Source organism: Rhododendron vialii, chromosome 4a, assembly GCF_030253575.1.
Source record: "Rhododendron vialii isolate Sample 1 chromosome 4a, ASM3025357v1".
NCBI lineage: Eukaryota > Viridiplantae > Streptophyta > Magnoliopsida > Ericales > Ericaceae > Rhododendron > Rhododendron vialii.
This window is the reverse complement of record NC_080560.1, coordinates 3,105,542-3,118,133: the sequence shown is the minus strand read 5'-3', so window position 1 is coordinate 3,118,133 and position 12,592 is coordinate 3,105,542. Positions and strand designations below refer to the sequence as shown.

Here is a 12,592-nt window from a genome sequence, read left to right as displayed (position 1 = left end):
ATACATGTGAAGTCCACGCATAGGCTTTTTGTATTTAGAACAGTTGGCAATTGGCTCCAACTGTGCTAGGACCACCGCATAGGTCACTGCATGCCGTGTGGGGCCTATACTGGGCTCTACAAAAAATACAGATAAATACCAATGTACTTTAAAATAATTATTTATGAGACTTTATAAAAAATCAATTCCAACGGATATCAATAGGTATGTTTTCTGAATGCATAGCTGTAAAAACGCGACTTACTTTTTGAATTGATTGCTTCACTGCAAGCACAAACCAACAGTGAAAATTACGCACATAACGTGAAAAAAAGAAATATAAATAAAACTTGAAATAATGACAGCTTTTTGAAGTTTTTAGATTTTCAGGCGGTATTTGTTGCTTTGTTATTTACTCTCAAGATTTGTTATTTATGCTCATGATTCTCTCAAGATTTTGCCAAGATTTGTCACATCGCTGATGAGTTAGTGGTACAAAAAGAAGCTCCGTTCCAGAAATCTTCTTAAAAAATAAACAGCTTATTTCATATTTTCAAATTCAAAAATAAAGTAAATAAAAAATAAATTTTCAATTTTTTTTGCATCGTATAAAAGATCTCATCAAGATCTTCCAAACAAGATCCATATTGCATATTTTTAGATTTTAATAAACCCATAATTTTTGAGCTTGAAATTGACTTCTTAAAAAATAAAGACTTATTTTTTGTTTCGGAACAGAGCCTCGGGCCCGTTCAAGAACATCTTTTTAAAAAATAAATACTTATTTTATTTTAGTTTTTAAATTTAAAATAACGTAAATGAAAATATTTTTTTAATTTTTTTAGTACAGTATAAAGATTTCAATGAGATCTATCAAACAAGATCTATATTGATAGAAAATTATTTGTGTAAGAATATAATTTTTGAGTTTAAAATTGTCTTTTTAAAAAATAAGTATTTATTTCCTTTCTGGAACAGGGCCTAACAAGGTGGCTACTGTCCCTTGAAGGGACAGCAACGTGCTGTCCCGGTCAAGGGGGCCCCGCTCCGGTCTCGCTCCAACGATCGAAAATGTTCATTTCGTAGAACTCGTCGAGTTGAACAAGTATGTAAAAAAACAGCTCGATCGGATATCATTAAGTGCCTCATCGAAACCTTTTCGTCTTGAAAAGAATAGATCCGAAACACTGAATCAAATCTACTAGAACCCATTATTGAAAAGTTATATGTGTTTCGATCAGGCACTTAAAGATATCCGATCAAACTGATTTTTGAAATACTTGTTCAACTTGACGAGCTCTACAAAGTGAACGTTTCCGATCGTTGGAGCGAGACCGGAGCGAGATCCCTCCGGCCGGGACAGCAGCCCCCAGGTCCGTTGAAGACTTGGGTTTTACATTAATTTGTTCAAACGAATGCAAAGAGAAACTGCGGCTAGAAAGAATTGTTCTGGGTTTAATAGCTCAATAGGAAAACATCTCAAAAAATATAAATGACGCACTGTGTATATTACATTTACGCCCCACCCGTAGGGCGGGTGATTTATATTACGTTCTGGCATGTTTTTTGATACGAACATCCGCTATTACGCAGTGTGATAGAGATGTGATATTATCAATCCATCAACTATCACCATTCGATACAATCTCACTTTGCGGCATAAAAACCTTCACAAAAGAGGAGGATCTTGATATGTAACAGAGAGTTCGTACTAATCATCCAAGTCGAATATGATACTTCCATACCGATGTTTACAGTTCTTTTCTTGATTTCGTAACCCCCGGGACCGGCCACCGGATCGTCAAACATATTATCTTCTGCTAAATTCCTTCGTCATAACACATTCTGCTAAATTACTTCCATACCGATGTTTACAATTTGAGTGATCCTGTTGTCATTCTCTTTATATTCGTTCTTTCTTCTCACTTTTACCTAGCAGCCATGTTCTCTTGAGCCGTCTTCTTGCAGCTATTGTGGCTTGTGTGTCCTTTGCACTCTCAGTTTCTGCAGAATGTGCCCAAAGCAGTACAAGAGAAATTGAGGAGTTTCTGGCCAAGAGAAGAGCATTAAAGACACTCCATTCTCTGGCAAGAACAGTTTCAAACATTTTGATGGTACTCCTGTACTGATCCTCTGTATGATTATCTGATACTTTTTCATATATGGTCACAACACAAAGTTGTGTTTGTTTAATTTGTAAAAAATTTCAAGTCACTGGGTGAGAATGATTTTTGAAAGAAAGGTGGAAAATGGAAAATCAAAAGGCTCTTGCAGTAACGATGGACGCAAGATTCTATACTATTAAGTGGGCAACTTGCACCGACGATAGGATAATGTGCTACGAATGTATTAAACTTGGGAGGCAAACCCACATAATTCTCAATATTCTGACCAAATCCTTGAATAGGCTTTTGTTTTTAAACTTGAAGCAGGCAATTGCTCTTGCTCATCCGCCTCTCCATCCATCCCTGGTTGCAGTTGCTTAAGACTTGGCGTTAGAGCATTCAGTTTAGCAAACGGTACACTAAAAGTGGATGTCAGATGGTATTGCAACACCCAACAAGTAAACTGTTTGTGGACTAGGTCATGTTTAGAGAGTACAAGTAAAGGGACAAGTAAAGGCGAGTCCTTATAATTGTTACTTTTGGCGAGTTTGCTCCCAAATGTTCGTTGTAGCTTCTGCGTGACCCGATAATGGGCTTATATGAACTGAAAAAAACTGGTTATTCAGAAGTTGGGAGGTGTTTTTAGCTAATGTTAATAGAATAATAGCTATCACCTTTTAGTTCCTCAGGAACTGTTTGAAGTGTTTGAACATTGAAGCATAGCTGCAGAAACTGTAAATCTCTCATCCATCCAAATGAAAGAGTAGCTGTAGCTTGAAATTCTCTGCTTAAACTGAATCAAACTCTTTCAAGGCTGATTCTTGGGGTTCGATTGAGATATGGAAACTCCCTTCCTGCGTTGAAACTTGAGAGGACCTCGATACGTTACAAAGAGTTCGTACTCATAATCCGAGTTGAATTTGAGACAACACGCTATAACAATCTAGGCAAAAAAAATATAGTAGTATTTACTTAACTTTCAATGCTCACCCTATCCACCAGAATACCACATATCTCATTGACAAAGTTCAATTTCTTGTCAGCAACCATACAACCACCAAACATTGTCCTATCCTGTGACGAGAGGTATTTGGAAACTGAAAGCACAAATTATTTCTGAGAACAGGAACTATAGCACTGCATTCCCAATTGATAAGATGGAACCGTAGTTGAATGACAACAAAATACACGATGTCCTACAAGATTAATCGGACCGAAACACAATTAATCTCGCACATACCACAAACAACAACCAAACAATACTTCCATCAATCATCATCATACAACTTTATCAGTTGCTCACACCTGATACTTCCGTACCACTTTCAAATATTTATGGGTCTTTACTTGATTTCTTCACCCCAGGGACCACCAGATTATCAAACATAAATCTACCGCTAATAAATTCCTTCATCGTAAAGATTCTGATCACATCTTCTGGTTCCAGGTGTGCATTTGAATTCAAGCACGGCACAACTCGAGATTCGAATTTGAGATCGGCATGGTAATTCTTACCAACACTGGATTCTCTCTTGAATTTAACATCGTCTTGGACATTCTCACCACCACTCAATTTTCTCTCTAGTCTATTGACCAGATCTTGCAATTTCTGCACTTCATCTTTATAATGGTCAGTTTTCATCTTCAGTTCTTTATAATCCTCAGCTTTCACATCACAAAGGGATCGTGAAGCAATATTGTAAACAGGACCTACATATACAGTTAAAGAGGTAAACTTTGGCTTCCCAGATAAATTCCAGCTCAGCACCAGAAAATGATTCATATGTGAACCTAACAATTTTGGAGCTCCGAAGTCTGGACAATCAATAAGTGGAGGTAACAAACTAATGTGAAAGAGAAGTCCACAATTTCAAACAATCCGCCGATGCATGAAAACACAAATCAGCTCACAAGTCCGCAACAAGTAACTAAGGAAACATCGATTTAGAAAATTCACACTCCAGGTAAAATATGAAGTCAGTGCCCGAGTTGCGAAATTGCACAACAGTGGGTATAGTTAGCGATGATACAGTCGAATAAATCACAAACAGAAAAAGTGCATCTAAAGGGAAAAAACATCAAAATAGTTACCAGTTACCGCCCATTTGCTGTAAGAGAAGTAATTCCACTTCTGCATCTAAACTTCAACTGCGGTAGCCATAAAGCAGAGGGCAAGAAGTGAAGAGAAAATTTGGAGTCTCAATGGAAACCAAGAAACTTAAAGGCACGTTCATGCCTTCAATTGGATTCCATAGTCAACACTTGAACACCAGGAAAGGGGAGAGAATGCATAAAAAAAGTTGATCGCAAATCAGCACCAGTATATGCCAGAGTTGCAACAATAACAGTACCTATGTAATCTCCATTCAATAAGGATATGGGTGGAAGAGGACCGGAGATCGAGATGCACAAAGTGGCGGCTCTAAAAAACTTTTACCGCTGAAATAGCAGCCCCTACTATCTAGTCTAGACCAAAGTTATCCGACCTAAATGAAAAGAAACTCTGAAATTTAAATCCTAAGGTCCTTTTAACTGAAGTAACATTACAAAAACAGAATTTCTAACCAGCCATCCACATCAAGAGTAACATCGCAATGAATAGATTCCTTCCATACCCTACAAAAATGCTACCTCGTGCCACTTCTTAGAGGCAATTCACTTGTAGCTAATGTCCTCTACTCATTGAAATCGAAGAGGGACATCGGTCAATCAGGCTCCGTTTGGATAGAAATGGATTTCAAACAAAGTGAATTGGCATAAATACTCAATGAGAATAGTATCAGATATAGACTTTGGACAAAATTAATTTTTGTTAGGCCCCGTTCCAGAACACCTTCTTAAAAAATAAGTACTTATTTTATATTTTCAAACTCAAAAATAATGTAAATGAAAAATAATTTTTCAAATTTTCTTACACCGTATTAAAGATCTCAATGAGATCTATCAAATAAGATCTATATTGATAGAAAAATTATTTGCGTAAGCACATAATTTTTGAGCTTGAAATTGCCTTCTTAAAAAATAAGTACTTATTTACCTTTCCGGAAGGGAGCCGACATTCGGTATTATGTAACTTTTAGTTACTGTTTTCAAATTTTCTTCATAAAATTTTTATATCACATGTTCATCTCAACAACGAGAATAGTTGAAAGTATGAAAATGGAGACAAAAATTGGAGAAAGTTTATGTAGGAAATTGATATTCGCGCTCCAAGATTTACTGCAGGCGCTCCACCTTTTTGTTTTTATACTATGATGTTGCCATGCACAGTGTAAAAACAAAATATACACTGATGTTGCAATATCACAGTATAAAAACAAAAAGGTGGAGCGCCTGCAGTAAATTTTGGAGCGCGAAAATCAATTCCCTTTATGTAAGACAACGCTGAAGGCACTGAAAGACTGTCTTTTCCGAACTTTTTTTATAACTCTCGCATCAGGACCAGCTTGCTTACGCACACCTATTGTGACTACACCCTACATATAGATCTCAACAACGAATTTGGATTCGAAAGCTTTTCACGCCGGATTTGAATTGATCACTAAAAGAATAATGTAGGTGATTTGCAAGTAAATTGCTTTTCCCACCCCCCCTGACACACACCCCTCCCGGTCCCACATCCTTTTTCCTCTTTTACCCTCCCTTAGCCCTTTTAATTACCTCTCTCCGCCATTTTAATTGGTCTGGGCTCTGCTAGCCCCAAACGGCGACGTTTGGGTTTTTCGTTTGGGTTAAAAAGAAATTCTCACCATCAATTTACAATCCTATGGAGCAGAAACGTAATTATGAGAGCCTTAGAGACAAAATTTGATTATGTCTCTTTAGAATAATATGATCAAAATAAAAAGATCTTCACACCTATTCAAACGCATTAAAAATTAAAGTACTTAATTTTTTAATATATAAACGGTCAAAAAATTAAATGCTCAAATTTCCCTCCGTTTGAATCGGTGCAAAGATCTTGTTATTCTGATTATATTGACAAGATCTTTGCACCCATTCAAACGGAGCGAAAATTTAAGCACTTAATTTTTTTAGACCGTTTATATATATTAAAAAATATGGTTAAAAAATTAAGCGAAAATTTAAGCACTTAATTTTTTTAGACCGTTTATATATATTAAAAAATATGGTTAAAAAATTAAGCGAAAATTTAAGCACTTAATTTTTTTAGACCGTTTATATATATTAAAAAATATGGTTAAAAAATTAAGTGCTTCAATTTTTAATGCGTTTGAACGGGTGTGAAGATTTTTTTATTCTGATCATATTATTTTAATTTATTTCTTTATTTAATTACTCATATCTTTTTAAGGCCTTTCAACAAAACACCCTAAGACTTATTTTTTAGTTCTAAGACTCTCTTAGGATGTCCATTGAAAGGCTTTGGAACCAAAAATTTATTACGACCATTTAGGATGAAATGATCAGAAAAAATAGCATCTTTGCACTGATTCAAACGGATTGAAAATTGAAATACTTATTTTCGTAACTATATTTTTTAATCTATAAAGGACAAAAAAAGAAAAAAAAAACAGTCGTATAAACATGATCAATTGAAACACTTTTTTTTTCTTAATTACTTTACAAAGCCTAGAATTAGACTTGAACCTATTATTAAAGAGAAAAAAAAATTCAAACTAGAAAGAAAGAAAAAGAAATAAAATGAAAAAAAAAAAAAACTGGAAAGAAAAGGAAAAGAAAGAAAGAAACTGTAAAGAAAGAAAGAAGAAAAGGAAGAAAGAGAGAGAGAGAGAAAGGGGCGGGGTAATTCCGGAAAAGGGGTGGTGGGGCCGGGAGGGGTATGTGTCAGGGGAGGGGGGAATAGCAGCTCTCGATTTGCAATCTTTTTTTTGAAAACCAAACAAGTAAGCGCGTTCATTAGGAAACGCAACTGATCCCAGAACCACGTAATTGATCATGCTGTAATTTTTTATTTTTTTATTTTTGGGTAAGTAACTGATCATGCTATATTGTTAAACAAGCATATTTTACACGCATAGATATAGGGAGAGGAATTTTCAAGAAAGAACATAAAGGGAGAGGAAAGGAAATGTATCAGACCAGTAGCCCACTTGAGACACTCTTGTGCGCCATAGACGGCGGTGTTTTTGACGAAGCTAGTAGCGAATCGGCCGATCACTGCCCGGCCTTCTTCATCGGACACGTAATAATTCACAGTCGGAACGACGTTTTCCATAACGACGCTATTAACTGTGGTGACGGCGCCCCGACTGATATTGTAAGAGCTCCGGCAAGCGGCCGTCACCGGCGAGCTCAGTTTGTCGGTGGTTGAGCTGATGAAATCCCGTATTCCCATATCTCTCTCTCTCTCCCTCCCTCTCCCTCTCCCTCCCCTCTCTCTCTCCCTCCTTTTCGGGTTTTCTACCGGGCTTCTCTCTCTAAAGAGTAAAGTAACCAACGCACTGAAGGAGCATCGATGTGGAGAAGCAAAAGGTTCTCCACTACCGCCCAAAGTTCTGCGTACCGTACAAGCAAGAGTATCGATTTTCTTACAGATATGATACGTACCGGTACAAGTCAAATATCGGTACTTTTTCAAATTTAGTGCAATTACCAATGTATAATTATAAATTGATTTTTTAACGCTCAAAATTGGTTTAATTCATAGTATTAATTAGAATAAGTTGATATTTACCATTAATTTTTAGATAATAATTTCATTTTAGAATACAAATGTTTTAACCTTTTTTTTTTTGTAAAACATTTAAAGTTATCCATATTATTTGTTATAAGAACTGTTATTCCCCGAAATTTAAAAAAAAAACGTAATGAAGAAGTGATGGAAAAGTGAGCGTATATATACATGTAATTGGAAATTATAAAATATACTGACATAAGTATATATATAGTATACGTAATTGGAATTTAAAAAAATGATTACACATACAACAACAAAACCCACTCTCTTCTTTCATTCACAACACCAAAATCCACTTTTCTGTCATTACCCGTGCCGCCTAGCAAATCCTCTGCAACCCCTTGTCTTCTCCGACTCCGTCTACTGCCACCGCCTTCTTCTTCTTCTTCTTCCAGCCGCCTCTTGCTCCGATCATTCTGGTCTCTCTCTCTCTCTCTCTCTCTCTCTCTCTCTCTCTCTCTCTCTCTCTGTATCTCTTGATTCTCTCTCAATCTCTCTCTCTATCATTGCGTGTGATGTGTGAGAATTTCTCACTGAGAAAAGATTAGCAAAATACTGCTCGAAATTTTCGGTACCACCATCTCGCCCGGTATTGTCCGGAATTTCCGGTACCGACCGGTATTGAGGCTGGAACGGTATTGTATGGTTGGAGTACTGTTTTCTCTCCAAATCGGTACGTATCGGCCGGTATCAACCGGTACGAAACAGTATTCACAACTATGCTACCACCAGTCTACCATAAATTCAGGATTGGATCCAGTAAATTTGGCTTCAGACTGGTACAGTTTATTTAAGGCTCGATTGGATGTGGGATTAGATTTGGAGGTATTTTGTAAGAAGGGAGATTGAATAGTAGGGGGTATTATGTAAGAAATATGGGCCCATATTAATGTGACGGAGATTAAATAATATTTGATTTGAATGAGGGATAAATTGTTTTGTAGTTGAAATGGAAAAGAGGAGGGTATTAGGAGGGGGGATTCCACAATGCTAATTCAAAATATAACCATATGTAAGGCCCCCTCAGGGGGTATTAGGGGGGTTATGGAGGAGAGGGTATTATCAAATCTCCCGATTTTTGTCTTCCCAAACCACGCCTTAGAACCGGCCCCATGGATTAGAAGAGGGATTGGACAATACCCCTTCATAGTGTGGCATCCAAACAAGCCCTTAGTGCATTCAGGCTGTCTAAAAGTGTTTTGGACGATTCAAATTTAAAAATGTATTTTTTTATCCCTTTAAATTTTGGGGCGTTTTAAACCCGAATGTATCAAATGAACCAAACTTATCCGAAGCAAATAGAGAGGATTCGGCATCATATATCCAATTATGCTACATACACAACATTCCAAATATAATAGGAATATTAAACATAACATCTTACATACATGTAAAGCCCACGTATAGACTTTTGGGGGAATTGCATTTCAGTGGAGGAAGGGGCAAAAAATGCCCAACTCATGAACCACTTTTTTGGAATTGCTCAGTCATGGGAAGGAAAATAATAATTCCCAAGACATGAAATTGAAAGCCAAAAATACCCCTCCCTCCTGTCATGAATCAGGGGCAACTTAGATTCATACACTGGACAACTTAGAGGGCAACTTAGGTTCATACACGGGGCAACTTAGATTTATACATGTGGCAATTTAGATTCATACACGGGGCAACTTAAAGGACAACTTAAGCTCCTACATGGGACAACTTAGGCTCATATATGAGGCAACTTAGGCTTATACCCGTTTCTTTCTAGTTTACCTTTTTTTTTTTTTTCTCTTTATTTCATTTTCTTTCTTTCCAGTTTGAATCTTCTTCTTCTTTTCGTTTTTTTTCTCTTTATTTCATTTTCTCTCTTTCTATCCGACTGTTTTTTTTTCCTTTTTTTTTGTCCTTTATAAATTAAAAAATATAGTTACAAAAATAAGTGTTTCAATTTTCAATCCGTTTGAACATGTGCAAAGATATTACTTTTTGATCATTTCATCATAAATTATCGTAATAAATTTTTCGCTCTAAGGCCTTTCAATGTACATCCAAGAGAACTATAAAACTAAATAAAAAATTTTAGGGTACTCGTTGAAACCTTAGAGCCAAAAATTTACTACAACCATTTAGGATGAAATGATCAGAAAAATAATATCTTTGTACCGGTTCAAACGGATTAAAATTTGAAACACTTATTTTTTTACATTATTTATATATTAAAAAATACAGTTAAAAATTATGTATTTCAATTTTGTAGTTAAAGAATATAGTTGAAATACAAAATCCTCTTTTTATAGCCTTCAGAAATAACATTTTTGGCACACGAATCAACACTCTAAGCATGGGGTGTAAGTATTGTCTCTACTGAATCCGACTGTTTTTTTTTTCCTATATACATATTAAAAAATATAGTTAAAAAAATAAGTGTTTCAATTTTCAATCCATTTGAACCAGTGCAAAGATGTTATTTTTCTGATCATTTCATTCTAAATGGTCGTTGTTGAAAAATGTATGCATTATAATTTGTGAAAATTTATATGCATCTCTATTAATTATTTTGATGATTAATTCAATGATATTTTTATTCGGCAAATACAAAATTATCGAAAAGTCGATTCCCGAATTAAATATTTTCGTGACCTTGAAATATAGCATAAAGTCTCTTGGATTCATGATTTATATTTACAAAGACTTTATTGAGCTCAATACATGCTTTAACGGTTTATTTAGATGAAATTGTGAGCCACAGGTTGACGAACCGGCTGACAAGCCGGCTGTCTGAACAGAAAGCTGTGACAATCGGACGATCACCCGGATGACCACTCTATCAAACGGCTAGTTTCAAACGGCTAGTTTCCAACGGCTAGTTTCAAACGGCTAGTTTCCAACGGCTAGTTTCCAACGGCTAGTTCCAACGGCTAGGAAGCATATGGATGGCTATATAAGGCATCAAGAACTCATTAATGAGGATATACACAAGCTACAACATTCCATATTATTGCAAGAGCAAATTCTCAAAAGATCAAAGCCAAAAATTCTCATTGTTCTTCCACTTTCATATTATTCTTGAGAGAAAATTTGTACAAGTTGTGAGCGATAATTTTCATACCTTCTTCACATACTTGTATTTCCTAAGTGAGTGTTTGAGTCAAACACTTGAAAGCTTAGAAGACCAAATTCGGGTTGGAATTTGGGTGTTATTGTTTTTGAGAAGTTTTCGGAGAAAATTCTTGCGGTTGTGCTAGCTCCTCGGGAAAGCTAGAGGCATTCGGTTCTTGTAAGCACCCGCAAGACTTACAAGTTGTAATCTTTTAAAGATTAGTCTAACCTTCAAGTAATTGCTTGAGGAGAAGTGGAGTAGGGCCGGACCGTGGACAAATCCGGACCGAACCACTATAAACGAGTTCTATCTCCTTATCTCTCTATTTTGATTGCATACTTATTGTTTGCATATATTGTTAGAGATAAATTTTTATTGGTAATTATTACTAGCAATCCTATTCACCCCCCCTCTAGGTTGCATAATTTGGGTAACAATTGGTATCAGAGCCTCGGCTCTTGTTTGTAGATTTAACCATCTAAGAGTTAAGATCCATGGCAACCACTAGTAATGTTTCTTGTATCGAAGGTCAATCGTCCAATAGACCTCCCTTGTTCACCGGAGAAAATTACTCTCATTGGAAAAATAGAATGATGATCTTTATTCAATCCACGGATTATGATCTATGGAAAATTATCAAAAATGGTCCCATTATTCCTACTAAGAAAGTTGGAGAAGAGACTATGCCTAAACCAGATTATGAGTGGAGTCATTTGGAAAAGGCTTCAATAGAAAAGAACTATAGAGCTATGAACCTTCTTTTTTGTGCTATTACTCCCAATGAATATGATTGTGTTTCCGCATGTGAATCGGCTAAAGAAATATGGGATAAGTTAGAAATGTCACATGAAGGAGATAGTCAAGTTAAGGAGTCCAAAATTGATATTCTTGTGCATAGCTATGAGCTCTTCAAAATGAAACCGGATGAATCTATATCTCAAATGTTTGCTAGATTTGCTAGTATTACTAACGGTTTAAAAGCTCTTGGAAAGATTTACAGTCAATCCGAAATGACAAGGAAGGTGCTCCGTTCCATGCCAACCAATTGGGACACTACCACCTCCATCATCCTACAATCCAAAAATTTCTCAACATACACGATGGACAAGCTCATGGGATCTCTCATGACGGAGGAAATGCATCACAACCTCAAGGGTGAAAAAGAGAAGAAAGTTAAGGATCTTGCCTTCAAAAGTACAACAAGCAAATCAAAAAGCAAGGAGGATTCAAGCAACGAAAGTGAGGATGATGAAATGGCGCTCATCACAAAAACGTTCAAGAAACTCCTCAAAAATAGAGCATCTCACAAAGGCAGAGGATTTTCAAGAAAAGATGGAGGCAAAGAAGAAAATAGTAAAAAGGATCCAATCATTTGCTACGAGTGCAAGAAGCCCGGCCACATCAAAAGTGAATGTCCATATGCAAAAAAATATTCAAAGAAGGACAAAAAGAGAGCTATGATGGCCGCATGGGACAATAGTGACGATAGTAGCTCTGATGAGGACGATGAGCAACAAGAGGTCGCTAACTTGTGTTTCATGGCCATCGAAGAAAACGAGGTAGATCTCGACTCATCCTATTCCTTTGATGAATTATTTATTGCCTATAAAGAGTTGAAAGTAGAATTTGAAAAGGTTGTTTCTAAAAACAAATTTCTTAAAAAGGTTGCTAAAGATCTTTCACTAGAAATAGATGATTTAATTGAAGAGAAAGATATTTTGGAGGAAGAAAATGAAAGTTTAAGAACCTCTTTGGAAAAAG

General features: G+C 36.1%; 1 protein-coding gene across 2 annotated transcripts; it reads right to left on the bottom strand.

Annotated features, from left to right (window-relative positions):
- Positions 1-3,197: 3,197 nt before the first annotated feature.
- Positions 3,198-7,792, bottom strand: LOC131323316 (uncharacterized). 2 transcript variants are annotated; one of them, XM_058355039.1, is made up of 3 exons: positions 7,149-7,498; positions 3,757-3,794; positions 3,198-3,726 (listed from the first exon to the last, which is right to left on the bottom strand). In XM_058355039.1, exons 1-3 carry the CDS (start codon positions 7,402-7,404, stop codon positions 3,418-3,420), a joined length of 603 nt encoding a protein of 200 aa, XP_058211022.1. In that variant the 5' UTR covers positions 7,405-7,498; the 3' UTR covers positions 3,198-3,417. The 2 variants fall into 2 exon arrangements, with proteins under 2 accessions (XP_058211022.1, XP_058211021.1); XM_058355038.1 differs by having other exon boundaries at positions 3,198-3,794; positions 7,149-7,792.
- Positions 7,793-12,592: the final 4,800 nt, after the last annotated feature.